We start from the raw sequence: 19,048 nt of genomic DNA, 5'->3' as shown, positions 1-19,048 counted from the left end.
AGTTTGCGTATGTCATGTTCTCGCTACTTTGGGGTCGTGATGTATTATACCGCATTGTCCTCATCATGACTCAAATGCTCTCACCGTCGATGTCGTATTTGAAGGCCTGCATGAGCAATCAATGGAAGTAGGCAGCGTGCAAAAAGCCGTGCATTAAGCTTGCTACAAGTGACCAGGAATGGCGCATCGTTTCCTTGCGTCTACAACACCGCTATGCTTTTGCGACGATACCCAAAAAAAAAAACACATCAAAACGATCCGTCCCATCCATCCATTCTGGCCCGATCCCAGAAGATGTGTATGCGTACAAGTGTGCATCTATGCGCCGAGCAAGATGGACACAACGAATAAAGAAAAAAAACAAGACGCGTGAGAGGGCGATCAGCAGCAGCCGTACCCGCCCCGCCTGCTGTCGCCGACGTTCATCTGGACCTGCCTAGTGCCGCTGAGGGTGCCGGGGACCTTGACGCCGGACTGCCTGCTGTTGAGGTTGTACTTGCCGGCTTGGATGTTCTGGTAGATGCGCTCGGCGAGGCGCATAAAGGCCAGCTCGACGTTCTCGCCGCTCTTGGCCGACGTCTCAATGTACTCGATCACGTTGTCGCTGTGCGCGCGCACCCAGGCTTCGGCCTCGTCGCGCGTCACCTCGCGCTTATTTGAGCTCTTGCTCACGTTGCTGTCCCGCGTCAACAGCGGCCCTGTCGTTATTGTGCTTGTCGGCGCTGGCGGTTTCGGCAGTGGCGCCGGTGTTGCTGCCGCTGCCGCGCCGCCGTTCTCGTCAAGGCGCGTCAGGTCCGCCTTGTTCCCGACGAGGATGACGACGGGATCGGACTCGGCGTGGCGCTTCAGGTCCTCGAGCCACGACGTGGCGTGCTGGAACGTGTCGCGGCGCGATAGGTCAAACACGAGCAGGGCGCCCGACGCGTTGCGGAAGTACGACTGGGTCACGGAGCGGTAGGTCTCCTGGCCGGCCGTGTCCCACACCGAGAGCTTCATGTGCTTCTGCGGGCCCTCCTCCTCGGCCGGCGGCTTCGCGGCCGGCGGACCGCGACGGGCCGTGTTTCTGGGCGTGCCCGGCGCCGCTGTTGATGCGCCATCCCGGACCTCTGTCTTTGGGCTTGATGCCATCGGGCTCGCCGGCGCGGCGGCGCCTGATAGGGGCGGGAGTGTTCGGCTGTGGGGCGGGCCGACGGGAACTATGCGACCGCCAAGCTCGAGGCCGATAGTCACGTTGGGCTGGGCGTCGAAGCGGCCTTCGGACAGGCGCACGGTTAGGCTGCTTTTACCGCAACCGCTGTCACCGATACAGACCAGCTTGGCGATGTAGTCCCATGGTGGCGCCGACATTTGCGCGGCGAGGGGGAGTAAGGGAGGTTGCGCGGAAGTCGTTATACTCTGAGAGGATGATCGAGGGGCTAGAGATGACGAAGGACAAGACGGCGGGGATATGGAAGATGAGAGAAGAGACGCGATGTATATCAATAGAGGGGGAACCAGTCTCGTTCGGGTCGCCTTTGTGTAACGGCTGGGTTTGCTTTTTGTTCCTGGCTAGGTCGAGGCGCGGTTGGCTAGGAATTGATATCAAACGGCGCTCATGGATGAGGCGCGTCGGATAAAAGAGCGCCGATTATTTTGCGAGCGAATTACTCGGTCCTTTTTTAAACCCGCCCGCACGATCTCGTTGGCGACAACGGCTAGGTAGGTTGCAGTTGGACCGTCGTGATTGTGTAATCGTAAAATCGTGGAACAGGTAACGTGATCGTTTCTGGATGGGAGTCAATCGGACGTGATCGATGGTGGTGGATTGAGTTGCGCTCCAGCTGTTTCGTGATGCTGCTGCGATGGGTACAAATTCCTCACCATTCCGCCACCTTGGTCATGGAGCTAAGGTATTGATCGCAGGACGGAGAACTGGGGCCAGGGTGCATGGAAGAGGGGCGCCCCAGTCCAAGACCAGCCGAGGCGAGGCGGACGGCAGGCGGACCTCAGGCAGACCCGGTGACATCAGCTGCGCTGCTGCAGGCACGTACCACGCATCCGCTCCCTGCTATGTGCAGTCCCAAGAGATCAGAATTGCTAGTGCGGTGGGACGGCCCTTGAGAACAGCCATCACAGACAGGAAGAGAAATAAGATATAAAAAAAGGGGAGAGGAACAAGGAGAGGAATACGAATAGGCATATAGACATTAACTTAGACTGATTGTTCTGCGAGAAAAAAAACATATGGTCAAATCCAAAAGAAGGACAACAAAAGCCCACGGCACTAACATTTCTGATCCCTGGAACATGTACCCATGGGCAAATCCATTACCCACTCGACGGCAGCCGCACCGCACGCGGACATTCCCTTCTCGTGCATTCTATCTGCGACGGAGCTGGCGGGTGAGTTGTTTGTAGGCTCCCTTGGTCCATCCGCGGAATCTGCCCTGATAGACCAGCTGGAGATCGTTGCGGTATTCTCAGCTCTGGTCAAATGTTGCACGCCGGATTCGGTGCGAATCAGAAGTGCTGGACTGGCAGCTGCTGCCTTGGTGACATGATTGCACTGCCGCCGACTGGAAGCTCCCCGTCGAGACAGCAGCTAAGCCTGATTCGGTACCTCATTGCCTACGCCAGAGGTCGAGGCTGCTGGCTGCCCGACTCAGGGGCCCACAGTGGCCCGGGACTCGCACCCCCAGGCTTCTGCTCCAGTCTCCGCAGGCGGTGAGTGTGACCTCCGGATGGAGCCAGGGTCTGTCGTTAGTAATATGACGCCTGACGGGGCCTGTGAGAGAATGCAGTGATGACCGCTGCCGCGTGCAGACGAACGGCTTTCACGGGCCACCAGACTTTCAGCTACCACCCTCCAGCCCAGGTGTTTTTGTGTTTCTCGGGCTCCCAGGCAGTGACCAAGACGCGGCGGTCGCTCGCTGTTCGCCACTACGCCAATCAACGAGAACGTGACGCCTCCATCCTGCCTCTGCTGTAGGTAGTTTGACCCTCCTCTCGCATCCTCCCAAGCTCGTCCTCTCCCGTTTTGGGCAGCTCCCGCATTCTGGGTTCTGGGCCTGGATCGCCGCCATCCTTCCTCCTGCCACCAAAACCTAGCACCACAACGACGTCAAACACGGCACCTCCTCGCCTCGGACCTTTTTCGAGGTAACCTTTGACCTTCACCTGCCGTCCCCCGCACACGACCACCACCATCCCGACCACCACTCCCACGACCACCACTACGGCAATCACACCTCCCTGTCACCTCGGGGTAGCTCCTCCAGATCGCGTGCCTCCCGTCGCCTTTGTCTTACTCGCCCTTGTCTAAGCTGTTCATTGTCTTGTGCTTGGGCCGACCCGCCGACAAGAGTCACCAGCACAAAAAAAGGCAACTGAGTCGGGCACCCGCACGCATGTGCTGCTACACATCCGACGTCGACAAACCTCTTTGACTTTGCGGCAATCGGGCTCGTTTGCACCACTCAACAACACTCTTTCCTGGTATTTTCTTCATTTACTGCCATTTTGTATATTCGACTTGAACCTTTCGCGCCCAGAGAGCGTCGCCTCTTTTCTTGAGCGGCGTGCGGAGCTGGGAACATGTTTTCCGAATGTGAGTGTCCGAAAGGGCGATGCGCCGCCGCTTCCGCAACCGGCATCGCTCCCCCTCTCCTCCTGTCGTCACCCACACAAGTATGTTTCCGGACCTCAACTGACGCCCGCGCCCGGCAGATGCATCCAGATTCCTAGCGCAGTCCCAGTCGCGAATATCGAACCTCGGAGCTCCCCACGACGACAATGGCGAACAACAACCGGCGATTAGGGGTGGCGGGCCAGAGTGGCCCGCTCGGGGGTCGCGACATGGGCGGACCTTTATGAGCAGCGGCCGCGGGCTGGCCGCCGGAAACCCGTACCAGCAGACCGGCACAGGATCTCGTTTCGGCGGTCTGAACTTTGCCTCGCGATATTCGGCCGCCCCTGCACCGGAGGCCCCATTGTTCCTGAGCACCCGCGGCGGAGACGACGATGACGACGACGAGCGCGACCGCGAACACGCCGACTTTTCGGCATTGCAGCGCTCGAGGCGAGTGATCGCCGCCGGGAGGCTAGAGGAGAGCTCTGAGGTCGAGGGTGATGCAAGCCGAGGGTCGCTGGAGCGGAGCGGGGAGGCCGACCAGGACAGCAGGACCCTGTACGGCCCAAGGGGACGTGGCATCCGGAGCAGCTGGAACGGTACTAGGAGTTTCTACCGGAGGACCAAGAACCAGGATCTTGTGGAAGAGGAGGATGAGGACGAGGGAACGCCGTTAGGGAAGCGCCCGTCGCCGCCCCCGTCTGACAACGACAGTGGCAAGGGCAAGCTGGTCGACGTCGGGCTAGAATCCACCGTACTCCGCCAAGACGACGACGATTACGATGACAACGAGCCACCACACGACCTGACTGTAGAGGCACCGGCCACCAGCTCGCCTCCCGCATTCCAGAAATTCAAGTCCCCAGCCAGCCCGACCCGATTTTCTTCTCCCCGGCGCTCCTCGCGCAGGGACTCTGCCGCTGCCGAGTCCGAGGTTGGCCTGCTGCGGCAGAGCACGGCAAGCACAAACATCCTGGAGCATGTCGCGGCTCCGCCTGACGGAGAAATATTCAAGCACGACCCCTTCTTTGCCTGGCTGTACCTCATCGCGCTCGCTTCGCTTTTCGCAACGTTCGTGCTCGTCTACCTGCACACATCCACGCCGAGTCGTAAGAAGCCTCTGGGAGACACAGTATATACGACGCTGGTCTCGTCCTTCCACCTCCTCGCCGTCGATACCCTCGTTGCTATCATCGTGTCATTCGTGTGGTTGGCGGCACTCCGGTCCTTCGTCAAACCGCTCGTGTGGCTCATCATCATTGCCGTGCCAATAATCATGTTCTCGTTTACGCTATACCCCATGATTTCTAGCTTCCAGGGACGCGACCACGGCTCTGGATTACAAGACATCGTCATGAGGTGGGCGTCCTTCGTCCCCGGCATCGGCGCCCTTGTGTGGCTCTACCTCGTTTGGAAGGGGCGTGGCGCGCTTAGGTCAGCGATGGAGATTCTCGAATTCTCGAGCCGCATTCTCGCGGCCAACCACGGTCTCGTTCTTGTCGGCGCCGCATGCCTCGGACTGATTGTTCTCTGGACGTGGGTCTGGCTGGGTATGTTCACGCGCGTGTTCCTGGGTGGCTACTTCACGGGCACCTCATACGTGCTGCAAGCGTCCACTTGGTGGCTGGCCGTCTACTTCGTCCTGATGTACCTCTGGACCCTGTCCATCATCTCGGGCGTTCAGCGGGGCACAACGGCGGCGACCGTCTCGCAATGGTACTTCCACCGGAACGCCGTGCCTGCGCCGTCGTCGACCGAAGTCGTATCAGCTGCTCTGGGCCACTCAACGACGACGATATTTGGCTCCATCAGTCTCTCGACGCTCCTCGCTCTCGTGGTCCGGCTGCCGCTGCTCCTACTGCCACGACGGCTCGCAGGCCTCGTGACGCTGTTTTTCCACGCCTTCATCCCCACGTCCATCGCGGCGCTGACGAACCCGCTCACCCTTACCTACGCAGCCATCCATTCGCAAGGTCTGGCGGCCTCGGCCAGGGGGTTGAGCCAGCTCAACTTCCTGTCGCCCGAGGCGCCGACGGCGACGCTGACGCCCAAGGCGTTCCGGCACGGAAGGCGCGGGGGCCCGGCGCCGCTCCTCCCATACAGGCTGGCCAAGCTTCTACTGCACGCGACGCGGTTCATCATGGCGACGACCCTGGGTTTCGCGGGCTGGATCATGACGGCGCGGCAGCTCTCGATCGAGTCGGGCAAGACGGGCGGGGGCCCGGGGCTCAGGGGCAGCGCGTACGCGTACGTGGTTGGCATAGTGGCCTCCTTCATCGGCTGGGGCGTCCTGGGTGCCATGGAGGGCATCCTGAGCGGCATCGTGGACGGCGTCATAATCTGCTACGGCAGCGAGACGCGCATGGCCGCGGGCGGCGGGAGGTACTGCATGGAGGCCGCCTACCTATTTGGCGATCAGCGGCGCGCTGCGGACCGTGCTGCGAGAGATGGCGGGGATGTGTATTGAGGAGGTCATAGGGGAGAGGCTGACGTTGTAGGAAGGGGGTGGTGGCTTCACGCCCTTTCTCAACATAGGCCCGTTTTCTTCTTTTCTGTTTTTTTTTTCTCTCTTGACGACACCTTATTGGCTTCAATGTTTGGTGCTTATTTGATTTCTTGCTCGACGCCACGTCGCCAAGTCCCAGCTTTGGTCGTTTCGGTGTTCATCCTTTGTTACCCTTTCTAACACCGGACCTTGCCTACTTGCATTGCGGGTTCCATTTTTAGCAAGTTCGGCTTTCGGGGACTCCTTGCTAATAAGGAAGCTTTTCATCATCACAAACCACGGAGCTTTCCAATTTTGCTTGGTTATAGATTGGTTGGTGTCGGTGTGCGTATGGCATGTCTATTTCTTGGCATCCTTGGTAGAATGATATGATAGAAGGGAATGGGCTGAAGAGGAATCCATTGGTTGGACAGCGCCCAGCGGAAATATTGGCCATCACTATTGCTATTCTATTCGGCACCCCTTGTCCCATGTTTTGCTCTCTGCTTGCTATTGTGCTGCACATGTTTGCGGGAAACTCGCTTCTTTGTTCATTGGATTCATCCAGGTGTCTAGAGGAAAAGTCGCTCGTGTACTTGGGAGCCCTCTGCTTCGGGGATCTGCGTGCTTTTCACGAAACTTTGTCATTTCGTCAGGCTGCTGTCTCGCCGAGGTGGTCCTGTCCGACGCCGTCTGTCGAACCTCCGGCCGGAGGGTTGGGGCAGCCCTTGTTGCCGCATTTGCCAGCATACGTGGGCCCGTCGATGCGCCTGGGCTCGCACGCGTCCCAGCTCGAGCAGCCCGTTATCGTCACGACCTTGAAGTGGCCGCAGGACCAGTAGTCGGTCTTGACGTTGCACATCTGTGGAAGCCGGTTTTGGAGTTAGTACCATTGCTGTACAACACCTCTTTGCGAGGGCCTTCAAGCCTACCTTTGCTGGCGGTGGGATTATTGTTGGTTTTGTGGCTTGGTTGCAACTACTTGTGTGCTTGCCGTGGTGTTTGGATGTTTCTTACCTCCGTCCTGTACTTGGGCGGGCGGATGGTGTCTCACCGTGGAGTCATAGGGGACTGTGTCCCTATCTCGCTTAAGTATCCAGGCAGAGCAGTCTTGCCCTCAATGATCTCCCTCCTGATATTGGCCCCCAATCAGAGGGCGCCAATGAGCAGGCTTTTGGTTGGCCGACTCGGCCAGCCCTGCGAGACCAGGCAGATTGTTCTCGCGGCCAACCCAAGGCCGGGACACGCGATTGAGCTAAGCTATGGATTAAAGGATGACTGGGCCGGGACGACGGTCTATCTAGTTCGAGGTGCAATGACAACGGACATAAATAGGGGCTAAAAAACGATTGAGCCGAGAATCGCAACAAACCCGATCTTGCATTGGGCAAGCCCCTTTTGAACGTTTCATCTACCAACCTTTTGCACATTTCCAACACCGAGTGTCAATGGACGCCTGCAGCGATGTATGAGAATTTCTTTGCCACCGATGTTGACTAGTGGCGGCTTTACAGCTAGAAATTCCCGCGTGCTCAGAAGTATATATCGCTTAGGCGCCCGGCTTGCCGGACAGGCTTGGTTGCCGCCGCCGCCTGGCCTCGGTTTGGGCCGACTGCGCCTCACACCTCTGGGTTAGAATATATCGTGCTCTACGTGCAAACGGTTCCCAGCCACCCCCTAAGCCCCACCCGAACAGCTCGCGAATAAGTTCATTCGTGACGAGTGGACTAGTAGCACGGTCCAATGGCATGCATGCCCCTTCCAACAGACCGTTGGTGCATTCGGCTTGTTTCCTTTCCCAGCCCAATCTCTCTCTCTCTCCGTACCTTTATATTTATATTCTCTTTTAGCTGCTGAGTCTCTAAACCAGGTATTCCACCTTCGCTCTCTACTAGGACCGTCTAGTGATGAATCAACCCTGTTCGTATCTTGCTCTCCGGACCCGGCAGTAAGGTATACGCGGTCACGTTCGACCACCTTATCCCGCCCGACGACGACGACCCGCAAACGGTCTGCCCAATCATTTACGAGCTAGAAGAGAAGGGGCCCGAGTCCGACGTCGCCCACGTCAACGAGCGCGTCCTATTTCCGGTGGGCCCTGTCGATTACGTGAGGAAACGGGTGCTTGCCGTGCCCCGGTGCTGCCAGACGCACACCGGCGCGGACGACGACTACAGGATCAGTGGCTGCGTTCAAATAAGGGATGGAAACCCTACCCGGGAGGTCTTCGTCCTCTCCAAGGAGCTACCGCCCTTCTTGGAATCACCGTCCTTCCCGGAGACGGTAAGCCGATTGGGCGGGATATCGGTACTGGCGCTGATGGGTGGTGGCGATGGGGCGGCGGAAACCTAACGGCAAGCAGAAATTGTTGAAACGGTAGGATGAGGCTTTTAATATTTGTTTGATCGCATAAATACTCTCCGGTTTGCAACTTCAAGTCTTGCAGTTTACAAACTTGTGGTGAAGCGCCCAGCCCTATGAGACATAGTTCCTTGTCAGCCCTCGTATTGCACCCGCAAGAGTATTTGACCTTGGTGAAGCGGCACATTTATATAGTAGTTAGACAAGCCGAACGGCACCAAGGGAATAACGACTACAATGTCACCTTCTCTACGCCGCCAACAGCAAGAGTCCGAAAGATGTGCGCTTGCTATTGGCGACGTGGAGTAGGAGACTGGGTGGTCGCTGGCCACTTGGTGCCGTCCTGCTTGGGTACTTGGCCGTAGATGAGGTCCCGAAATGTACCCGGAAAGAATACGTTGCTGCACTTGCGGGCATGATCTTCCGCCGATGCCTCAGGGGCACTCAAAGGGCAGTATGGGATGGATTGTGTGTATGAACCTGGATCGATGACTGTGATGCTTCTTTGCGTAGATGAATGGGATGAATGGCTTGGTGCTTCTTTCTCTCGTGTGGAGGGAGACTGGCCGGACGGAGGATTTATATATATACACCGGGACCCCAGGTCTCCCGGATAGCCTTAAGAATAACGCCTTGTTGAGCCGCCGAGAGCACCCACAATGGAGCCCACTCCGATCCTCGTGATAGTTCCAAGCTCAGAACACGCCGGTCGCGGGCCCCAAGACCAACATGCCTACCACACACCGAGATTAAAATGACTAACCAGTGACCATCGTGACTACGCGCGCGGTGGGTCGGTCTCTCCCCTCCAGCCAGCCATTTTCAGACTCCATGCAGCATAGTCAAGAAGTAATTTGTCGAGTTTTTGCCACTATGATTATTGAACAGTGAAACCAATCCGTTCCATTCAAGTACACATCGGTCATATCACTTCTTCAGCGATCCCCCGGTCATGCCAAACTCAGATCGCACACCTCGCTTCCACTACGCGGTTAGCCAGATCGACGACAATTCGTAGCTTATCAACGAATTGTTCATCATCCGTCGCCAGTCCTCCCCTCCCGCCCAATACCTTTGGAAAGATGACGACGGCTTCTGGTACACGCACGGGAAGGCGCCCGATCCGCTGCCTGCGACAATCCCCGTACGTCACGCTGGCGTGGCTCGCCGATCGGCGGGATCGCCTCAGCTCCGCCATACCAAATGTCATCCACTTCCAACGCGAGGAAGATGCCGAATATCTCATCACCTCCAGTGTCCCCGGCGCCCTCCTCAAGGACGTCTGGCGAGGGATGCCCGAGGACGAGCGGCGGCACCTCGCTGGCCGGATCATCGAAATTTGTGAGGAGCCGGCGTCGACTTGGGCCTCCAACGCCATGTCCGGGGTTGACGGCTGGCGGCTGTTCGAGAACTGGCTGAACTTCTGCGTCGGCCTTCCTCGCACCTGCGAACCGGACGAAGACAACATCCAAAATATCCGTGAACGTCTGGGCATGGACTACTCGAAGCCGTTCGTCTTTGCGCACGGCGGCATCGGCGGCGGAGAGGTCGTGATCGACTCGGACGGCTCGATCGGGCTGATAAACTGGGCTAACGCCGGCTATTGCCCGTGGGGGTGGGCCAGGACCAAGTTTGCCTGTTCGTAGGGTCTAGACTTTGGGTGGCCTGATGTAAACGGCGGATACACGTCTGTGAGAGAATGGAGGGACCTGGTTGCCGAGATAATGGGCGAGAGGGGCCATCACAATGTCATGCCGGAATACAAGCGGCGGGTGAACGAGTATATGAAGCGTGACACTCTGGAGGAGCGACAGCGCTGGATAGCCCTCAGGAATCAGGCCCAGGAGCAGAGGGACCAACACGCTCAGAGACGGCGGGAGCAGCGGCCAAGGACCAGCAAGCAGAATGATCAAAGCATTGACGTATCGCGGATTTCGTTAGTGATTTGAAATCTCCTATGGATCTAGGTAGGTAATCAGTCGGAGCTTTACTTCATTACAATATCCTCGGCTCTCGGCGCTTTCGAGACTCAGTAATGCTATAAATTAAGCGCCAAGTTTGACCATCACACGGCCCTGGCGCTTTGCTGGCTTGGCCGGCGCCTCACCTCCGTATCCACACCATGATGTACAAGGTTTCCTAGCCATCTCCACAGGGTGGCCTACGAAGACAGAACGGTCACCAACGACGCACCAACGTCCCTGAGCCACGAGCCGAGAGCTCTTGTGCCCTGGCTTTTCCCAGCGTTCCCTCTCGCCAAACGTTCATTATAATGCCCAACTGGCAGCTCGTTCTGGCACCACATTTGACTCCAGATGCTCATCTGCGTTCACACAGCAGAAACCAAGCCGGAGATGCCCGCCGCGAAAGACCCTCTTGGGGGTCAGCACGAACCACTCACTTGACACCAGCCGCGCCCTGCTTGCCTCAAGCTCTGTGCCGGGCGCTTGAGCACCATCTCGGCCGCGTTGGCGACGTATTCCCTAGTGTGCGGGCCTCGCTTCGAGCTGGCGCCAGAGGGCGGCTCTGTACGAGATGATTAGTTCTGGTTGATGACCGAGAGAGCGGTCCGACTGGGCTGCTGTTCAGTCAGATCCCAGATCCAAGCGGCGCGTTGCTCAATGGAGGGCCTCTAAAGGCCTTCGCGGACAGCCGAGTCTGCCAAAGACTGCCGTCCAGCCAAAGTGCTGTACAACGGGTCTTGAAGCCATCAAAGAAGCGGACGTGACTTGGGTCTTTAAGCCCTTGTGCAAATCATGCGCCCTTGTTCGACCCAAAGTAGGTGGGGAGATAGCCACTTCCCCAAGTCATGCGTGGGCCGTTCTCAGCACCCCGGCCAGGGATTCCGTCCAGATCCAAGAGCCGTCCGAAAAGCAGGTGACTACGGGCGGTGCCTTTCTTCTAGCTCTTTTGCGAGAGCGGGGAGGATAAAGCACCTCTTCGGTCGGCCTGGCTGCCAAAATGGAAATGTGGAAACTTCGACTGACATCCCCAGTCGAAGCTGCGATACCAGGTCGCTGTTGGACATCAGTAGAGGCCACGCAGGCGCCAAGGTCGCCTCCATTCCTAGCCCTCGACCATTCTTGCAGATGGCGCGCGGCCTGGGTAGAGTCGGTATGGCCGCGCCTGTGCGCTGTCGGCAGTTTTTGTTGCCGCCGTCACACCGATGGAAAGGGGCCTCTGGCCTCTGGTAGCCCACGGCGGTTGTTGGAGATATTTAAGGGGGATTGCCCTCCGATTCGGGTCTCTTCTGCTTTTCAACTACACCACCCCCTCACAGGCCAGTCAAATTATAAAGAGCAGCAATACTCCAAACCAACTCAGAAGACAAATCCTCTCAAGACACCACAACGGCCGGACGTGGAAGATAGGCAGGAGGTCGTCGGCGAGTAGAACTACCGCAGCGACTACCTTACCTTCACTGATATGCCGCCAAGCCCGCCTACACCTCCGCCCTACGGACCCCGTCCGGGCCCCGTTCCCCCCGTGCCACCAGGGAACCCGACCCCGCCGCCCTCACCTTAAGTTGCAGCAAGGTCGCTGACTCCATGGGATAAGCCGGCCTGTGAGCCTTTCGGCCCAATCCTCCAATACTAGCATTGGCGTCTAGTTGGATAATGTTGCTGGCTTTCTTTGCAATTGCTCATTGAAATTGCTTTTCCCAAAGCTGCCAAGATGATGGATGTACTCGATATCAGACGTTGCCACTGGCTGGTGCCCAATCCCCCTCTACATGGTGGGCATGGGGGAAGCAGGTGGAGGCGATGGAGGGTGGGTGGGGGGTTGAGATACGACATACATGCTTCAGGACACAGTCTGTCTGGCTGTTGATGAGGACCGTGGGATGCAGGAACTGAAAACAAGGTGGAGGAACAAGGGACATGTCGCACGCAGGGCACATTCTGCTCTCTTTTGTCGTTTCTTTTTGTCTTTAGATAGATATCACTACCTTTCTGGCATCAAAAAGTCACTAGTTGACCCAAATTTCTGTTCACGTCCCGTTGCAGCCGGAATCGGTGCCATCGTCACACAGGCTGCTATCTTTCACGTACCAGGACGACATTGCCGATTTCAGAAGCCGGTATGGACTCAATGTCTGCGGGAAGACGGAGAGTTACTCGTCTATTCCACGGCACTTGCGGCAAGATATATCCATCAGCCCACGCGCGCGCACTTCAAGCCGGCCGGCTCGAAGTGGCACATGGTCTTTGCCAGCCACGAGTACCCAATGCCCCAACGGAACGCAACGGGAGGCCCCGTCTTATGAGGGCAGCTCCCGGTCGCAGACAGAACCCGACGCTGCGTAGGGCTCGTCTATGTATTAGGGCGGCGATCTCATAGCCCCTCGAGAGGCCTGGGTCGGCAATGCCCTATAGGGTCTGCCACAGCACGCCCGACTCGGCTGCTGACGTTTCGCGGTGCAGCGGCTGGGCTGGGACTGGATGAGGTGGGAATTCTCAGGTCAGCTAGCTGTCTTGGACTCGTCTTCGATGGCTCCGCTGCGTGCCGACAAGGCCCAGGCCCCTGGAAAGTTCATGGCGTGGCGGTAGGTTACATGGGCATCAAGGGCCGGCCGGTCTGTTCTACTCCCGCCCTAGGAGCCCCTTGATCGGTAGCGACATCTCCTCGAGTACCAGCTCGGCAGCGGCGTCGGCGATGGGCAGTCGTGATGCGTTTATTGTTAATGTGCAGCAGAGCATTGACTGGGATCATTCCTAACCTATTAATTACACCGTAAGCCCTTGAGTAAAACTTCCTATCCCAAGGGTTGTTTTTGCTTGCTGACATATTGGTCAAGGCACTATGGGTCACAAAAGTGGTTGTCATTGTCTGTATGTTCAACAGGCTTCAGACTCGAAATGGCGTATGACATGACCATATTTACACCTGGTCGCTGTGATGCGTATTCACAGCATTGATTGCTATCGGCTGATATCATGAATGCAGTAAAGCCGTCATGTGTCACGTCATTAACCAAATGCGTGTAAAAGCTACGTAGCCCGCCAGGAAAGGCTTCCAGAAGCCAGTTCTATGACTTTATGGCCGCAAGTCAATGGAGCTGGCGTTGCGCCGTGTTCCATGTGCCAAGGTAGCAGTGGGGCGGGCTTAGACTGGGATTCGGGGAGTCTGATTGGGCGGGAGGCAAGCGACCAGACTAGTGAGGGAAACCGTCGCCCGCGACAACCACATCTCTCTCCGCTTTGAGGAGGCCCGCTGGACGAGCGCCTGAGCACCTGAAACCTGGGCGATTCCAGCGGGCCAATCAATCTCACTCGGTTCAAGTCAAGCAACCAAAGTCGGCGCACGCCTTTGCCAGCGCACTGGCAGAGCACAGAGCAGAGAGCAGAGAGCAGAGCTCAAGACGCCAATGGCCACCAATGCGTGCTCTTCTGACCTGTGACGCACCTGCCCAGCCTACATCACCTGCTCCTGCGCCGACACAGCCTCGGCGGCTCCGACAGAGGCCGCCGCCAAACAAGTGAGGGTGTCGAGTGACATCCAATTGCTCAGCTGCGACACAAAGAAGGCCAAGCCCGGCTGGGGCAGTTGCGACCGACTCAACTCAATCGCTTCCCGCCTGACACTCAATCTCACCCAACCCAACTAACGCGCATTATCACCTCGATCCCTGCTGCTGCCACTCAGCTGGCCTGTCTACGGTACCTACCCACCCTGGGCTGCCTGCCGTCAAACCATTCTTGGGCTGTCACGCACACAGCCTTTCTGCCCGCTGCCCCGCCCACGACCAAGGCTGCTGTTATTTGTGCTGCGACTGGGCGCAAATCCTTGCTGGCTTGGGCCAGCGGTGGTGACTGCTGGGTGCGCCAGCCTAGACAAGGCGATTATGAACAGCCGCCACAACCATGAGCGAAGAAAAGAAGAAAGGGGGCTTCTGGGGGTCGCTGTTCCGCTCCAAGTCGAGGCGCAAAGGCAAAGACGGCTACGATGACGACGACTCAAACGATGACACGAGGGTATGTTGGCGCTGTATGTTTCTTGACGCGCGTCGCCGCCCTCTGACCACGCCCCGCAGGATCACGACGACTATGAGAGGCGGAGCCCGGACCGCCGCAGGCACTCGGAGCCGGGCATGGGCCGGGACATTGGCCACGGAGACGACTCGGCCTCACCATCATCTTCAGCCAGCCCCGTCCGCCGCCCGCTGTCCAAGCACAGCGGCGCCGACAAGGGCAAGGGCAAGGCCCGGCGCGACTCGACTGCCCCGGCCGGGACTTGGCGGAGGAGGCGCCGGCGTGGGCCGCTGACGGACTGGCCGCCGTCCAACGTGCCAAGCGAGGAGGACCTGACGCTGGGCCACGCCATGGACCTCGTGTCGCGCGGCGCCCCCGTCTTTACCGGCCACCGCCGGCCCGTGCCGCACGCCTCGGAGAGCTACTATGCGCTCTTTGCGACCGCCTCGGCCGGCGTGCGCGGCGCCGCGACCGACGCCGCAAACCTGCATGACGCCATGGCCCAGCTGATGACGATGCGCTGGACCGCCGCCACGGGCGCTACCCGCACCACCAGCAGTGGCCGCCCGGCCCCTGTTCCCGCCGCGCGCCCGTGGGAGACGCTGGAACAGCCCAGCCTGGCCTTCCACTTTGGCGCCCGCCCAGGCACCGTTGCGCTCAATCGCTGGGTGTCGCGCGCGAGTTCACTGCCGCCCACTCTCACCCTGCGCGACACGGGCATAGCCCTGCGCGACGCCGACCTCGAGCGGATTATGCGAAGGCTGCGCGAGCTCGAACGCTATGGGCTTGAGGACGACGACGAGAAGCTCATGTACAACAACCTGTACGGCAAGTTCCTCCGCGACCGAGGCAAGCCGCTCAGCCCCCACCGCACCATTGACAAGCAGATCACGGACCTGATTGAGGTGCTGTCGCGCCCTGGCTGGTGGATCGACTTCTCGGACCCGCGCAACCAAATCGCCACGCGCTTCATATTCGACCGCGGCGAGCAGAACCACGAGCAGTACGTGCGCTTCTTCCACCAGCTCCTGTTTAGCTGCGAGCTCGACCTGCGCATCAACTCGAGCCAGCATTCCGAGAACCCCCGCGAGAAGATACTGGCCCAACTGCCGCCCACCATCCAGTGGAGCATAGCCCTGTCCCGCCGCTGGCGCGACAACATGCGCATTGACGAATTTGGTGACACGGCCAAGCAGGTCAAGCTGCGGCTCAAGCTCAAGAGGCGCCAGATGTCCATGCTCAAGCGCTTCGCCCAGATGATGAAGTGGCCCAACCTGGCCGAGATGCTCGAGAACATGGCCGACGAAGACTCGGAGGACGCCCTTGGCGCCGTCAGCTCGCACGCCATGGCCTTCTTCAGCGGCCTCGTCCTGCCCGGAATGAGCTTCCCGTTCCTGATGATGAACTCACTCATCGACGTCGACCCGGACCACGCCACCGACGAACTGGCGCTGCTTACCCACCTGCACCCCTGCTGCGGTTTTCAGTACAGGGGTAGCTACACCTACTGGTCGTCGGCCTCGGTCGTTGGCCGCGTCCTAGCCCCGACGTGCCGCGAGGTCGGTGGCTGGGTTGGCCCCGCGCGCCCGACGCGTGACCTAGCACGCACCCAGATTGCAAGGATACGCACCAGGCGGCCCAGGCTAGCCGGCCCGGGCACCAATCCCGCCGCCGGCGCCTCCGTCTCGCCGTTACCGCCCACAATCCTGCTCGACTCCACCCCTCTCTCGCCTACCACCCCTGGCCCGCAGCCACATTTCCAGGGCCTGCGCCTCATGTCCCCCGACGAAGTGCTCTCGATGCGCGAAAGGTCCGACCCGCTCGGCCCACCCGCCGAGTCCTTCCCCGTGCTCGACTACGACCTGCCGAGGCCGCAGGGCGACTCGGCCGGCACGGGCGAGATTGTGGACACGGTCCGGGTCGAGAAGCTCACGCTACGCCGCATCAACGCGCCGGGACCGGTACCTGGAACGGCGAACCCATCGACTCCTATGCTCGGCGGCGAAGGCCAACCGCCACCACCACCCGCCCCCGGCGGCGGCGGCGGCGGCGGCGGGGTTGGCGTCTTCGACGCGGGGATCCAGTTCGCCATCGACGGCGCCCCGTGGCCGCTGAGACTCAGCTTCGAGGTCGAGTTTGTGAGCGCGTGGCCGTGCGTCGAGGGGCCGCACCCGCTCTTCTACGAGTACGCCTACGCGTCCGTGCCCGTCGACCGCGTCGTCGAGATCCGAGACTGGGGCGGCATGTACGGCGGTGGCATGGGCGAGGGGGCCGTGTCGACGAGCTCGCTGGGCGGCATGATGTCCTCCTCGGCGGCCAGGGGCAAGATGCCGCAGCGGCCGCCGCCCGTGGTCAGGGACCCGGCCGACGACTCCAAGGTGCTGGTCGTCGAGGCGTTTGGCGTGCCCGACAACGAGGTGCTGGCGCGCGCGTGGTGTGCGCACTGGGGGCTCAATGCCATCGTGGCGGATGTGAGGAAGACATGGTGAGTTTTGCTCCCTCTCTGCTTCTTGCGACTAAACGCTGACCAATTCTTTCCCCCTTTTATAGCATGTCGTGCGCCATCCGCGAGGCGTACGCGGCGACCCTGACGGTTGTTATTCTTGTCGAGGACATCAAGCAGGAGCCCGACAGGTGAAGGATACCCAGCAAGCGGCCAGTCGACGAGCCGAGTTTTATAATCTTCTTCAACTCTTTCTACTTTATTGATGCTCCAATCATTCGGCGGTGGATCATGATGGGCATGGAGTGTTTGCTCCGCCCGAATTTGGATGATGGGATCGCCTATCTAGTTGTTGAACCTGCGAAGAGAACTAGATTGCCTCTGTGGTGGATGTGGATGGAGCGAAGGGGGCCGCTGCCTGGAGAAGATCAAATTACATATTTCAGCAGGTCGTTGTAAGTTTGGGCTCGGATGGTCACTGGAAAAATACCCCTTTGTTAGATCAGCGAATATTGATACAATGCATTGAAGCCTTTGTGTTTCTGTTATAACCTGGCTGTTGCTTCTAGCCCATGCCCTATTGGTATACTCGCATCCATGCCGCCTCTGCTCACCTGAGGCCAGAGTCTCGTCCCATCTATAAAGACGTGGAAATTTCCTTCCTCGTCAAGATGGATTTTCTCGACTCACATCGCCAAGCTGCACACCACCACATCAACGCGCACCCAGCCCTGGCCCTGGTGGCTTTACTTCTCTTTCTTCTCGCTTGCGCAAGATGATGTGCTCTCACCCACAAGACAGTAGCCCACCAAAATGGCCTTTCAAATACCATGCCCAACCACTTACCCCCGGACAGCGTATCAGGACTAGGCCAAGTAACCTCTCACTGCCGTGAGCGAGACACTCCCGTGGTTGGACTTTTACTCTCTTGAACTTGAAGGATCGCCGGGTGCCCTCGAGGTTGCGGCCCGCGCGCGGTTTATTAGCGACTGAAGTCGCGCTGGCACGAGTCGCACAAACCCCAGCCCGTGCTGGTCAAGCGACCGGCCGCTCTTGTGGCACTGCCCCGATGTCGACCGCGAGCCCCGTCGGCGACTCCCCCCCCCCCGCGCACCCGGTCTCCTTGGCCTCGTGATGGGGAAGGCTACTGGCCTTGTATATAATGGAAAAAATCCAACAAAAGCTTTTCACATCCCCTTCTGCCCACCAAACTCCTCGTCCGAGTCGGGTGGTATAAGGGGGTCTTGGGGAGCAGCGTTGATGATGGCGACGTCGCCTTCGAGCACCTGCGTAGCGCCGATTGATGTTGGATCAAGATATTCGGATGTCGACGCGGCGCAAGGAGGGAAATATTCGTCCAGCAGTGCGATAATCCACGTTGGTAATATCACCCTTGATATTAACGTTTTTTTTGTTTTGTTTTTTTTACGGTTCTTGTCTTCTCTATAGTACTCACGCTTCCGTTGCTTATGTATTGCGTGCTTTCCTCCGTTCTTTTCAATTGTCTGTCATTATAGCCGCTGCGTATTAAAGCGTGGGTATTTCAGACACGCCTATCTTTTCTCACGAATTTCTGTGACAAACCTAGCTACCAGCCTTACTTTACGCACGCCTAATTTGCAAATGCCATGGGTAAAAAAAATAAAAATAAAAATAATAATAAAAATCTACAGCGCCAACAGAGCAGGGGTAGCTCGAAAATACTTGTCCATGCAGGAGAGATGTTGCACCACCTGGGCACTTCCAAAAGATATAAAGTCCGACCGTGGGAGCAAGCAAGACACTCCCCAGGTGACTCAGCTCAATGATATATCCTCTCACACGCCAGTAGGCCAAGACACTTGTCGTCGCCCACGGAGGGGGCTGACAGGTAGGGTCTAACCCCACGCTAAGGTCAGTTAAAGGAGAAACGAAAAGACGCCTCGTCTCGTTGACCGAGTGGGTGTGTGTGAGCTGGCAAAGGGGCAAAAAAAACAAAAAAAAAACGAAGAAAAAAGGTCCCCTATTTCGACGCCCCCGGTTGGTCGCCTCAGGGTCCCGGGCGGCGGCGAGCAGGAATTGGCAGGTTGGCGGTGTGCAAGTGGACCCAGCAATGCGGCTTCGCTGTCCCGAATTCGTTGCGTGGAACCTTGACGGCTGGACCTGAGAGGCTCGCGCGCCAGCATGAGGTCTGGTTGTGG

The 19,048-nt window shown here is 58.5% G+C and overlaps 8 protein-coding genes across 8 annotated transcripts; 6 read left to right on the top strand and 2 right to left on the bottom strand.

The window, feature by feature from the left end:
• Positions 1 to 59: 59 nt before the first annotated feature.
• On the bottom strand, positions 60 to 1,868 carry GGTG_04178 (GTP-binding protein ypt4). The gene has a single exon (XM_009221970.1). The coding sequence runs from the start codon at positions 1,345 to 1,347 to the stop codon at positions 382 to 384; it is 966 nt and encodes a 321-aa protein (XP_009220234.1). The 5' UTR covers positions 1,348 to 1,868; the 3' UTR covers positions 60 to 381.
• Positions 1,869 to 2,008: 140 nt separating this feature from the next.
• On the top strand, positions 2,009 to 2,968 carry GGTG_04177 (hypothetical protein; the record flags this gene model as incomplete). The annotated part of the gene is made up of 3 exons (XM_009221969.1): positions 2,009 to 2,382; positions 2,617 to 2,703; positions 2,781 to 2,968. Exons 1-3 carry the CDS (start codon positions 2,295 to 2,297, stop codon positions 2,966 to 2,968), a joined length of 363 nt encoding a protein of 120 aa, XP_009220233.1. The 5' UTR covers positions 2,009 to 2,294.
• A 605-nt stretch (positions 2,969 to 3,573) lies between these two features.
• On the top strand, positions 3,574 to 6,074 carry GGTG_04176 (hypothetical protein; the record flags this gene model as incomplete). The annotated part of the gene is made up of 2 exons (XM_009221968.1): positions 3,574 to 3,586; positions 3,706 to 6,074. The coding sequence occupies 2 exons, from the start codon at positions 3,574 to 3,576 to the stop codon at positions 6,072 to 6,074; spliced, it is 2,382 nt and encodes a 793-aa protein (XP_009220232.1).
• A 782-nt stretch (positions 6,075 to 6,856) lies between these two features.
• GGTG_04175 (hypothetical protein) lies at positions 6,857 to 8,444 on the top strand (the record flags this gene model as incomplete). The annotated part of the gene is made up of 2 exons (XM_009221967.1): positions 6,857 to 6,933; positions 8,042 to 8,444. 2 exons carry the CDS (start codon positions 6,857 to 6,859, stop codon positions 8,442 to 8,444), a joined length of 480 nt encoding a protein of 159 aa, XP_009220231.1.
• An 858-nt stretch (positions 8,445 to 9,302) lies between these two features.
• On the top strand, positions 9,303 to 10,134 carry GGTG_04174 (hypothetical protein). The gene has a single exon (XM_009221966.1). The coding sequence runs from the start codon at positions 9,536 to 9,538 to the stop codon at positions 10,097 to 10,099; it is 564 nt and encodes a 187-aa protein (XP_009220230.1). The 5' UTR covers positions 9,303 to 9,535; the 3' UTR covers positions 10,100 to 10,134.
• A 146-nt stretch (positions 10,135 to 10,280) lies between these two features.
• GGTG_04173 (hypothetical protein) lies at positions 10,281 to 10,911 on the bottom strand (the record flags this gene model as incomplete). The annotated part of the gene is made up of 3 exons (XM_009221965.1): positions 10,281 to 10,408; positions 10,647 to 10,776; positions 10,855 to 10,911. 3 exons carry the CDS (start codon positions 10,909 to 10,911, stop codon positions 10,281 to 10,283), a joined length of 315 nt encoding a protein of 104 aa, XP_009220229.1.
• A 1,372-nt stretch (positions 10,912 to 12,283) lies between these two features.
• On the top strand, positions 12,284 to 13,372 carry GGTG_04172 (hypothetical protein; the record flags this gene model as incomplete). Its single annotated transcript, XM_009221964.1, has 4 exons — positions 12,284 to 12,292; positions 12,878 to 12,999; positions 13,252 to 13,285; positions 13,367 to 13,372. The coding sequence occupies 4 exons, from the start codon at positions 12,284 to 12,286 to the stop codon at positions 13,370 to 13,372; spliced, it is 171 nt and encodes a 56-aa protein (XP_009220228.1).
• Positions 13,373 to 13,730: 358 nt separating this feature from the next.
• GGTG_04171 (hypothetical protein) lies at positions 13,731 to 17,387 on the top strand. The gene is made up of 3 exons (XM_009221963.1): positions 13,731 to 14,428; positions 14,488 to 16,910; positions 16,976 to 17,387. Exons 1-3 carry the CDS (start codon positions 14,318 to 14,320, stop codon positions 17,061 to 17,063), a joined length of 2,622 nt encoding a protein of 873 aa, XP_009220227.1. The 5' UTR covers positions 13,731 to 14,317; the 3' UTR covers positions 17,064 to 17,387.
• The last annotated feature ends 1,661 nt before the right edge of the window (positions 17,388 to 19,048 follow it).

This window comes from Gaeumannomyces tritici, assembly GCF_000145635.1.
Source record: "Gaeumannomyces tritici R3-111a-1 unplaced genomic scaffold supercont2.2, whole genome shotgun sequence".
NCBI lineage: Eukaryota > Fungi > Ascomycota > Sordariomycetes > Magnaporthales > Magnaporthaceae > Gaeumannomyces > Gaeumannomyces tritici.
Note: the sequence above shows the minus strand (reverse complement) of the source record. Positions and strands in the feature narration are given on the sequence as shown.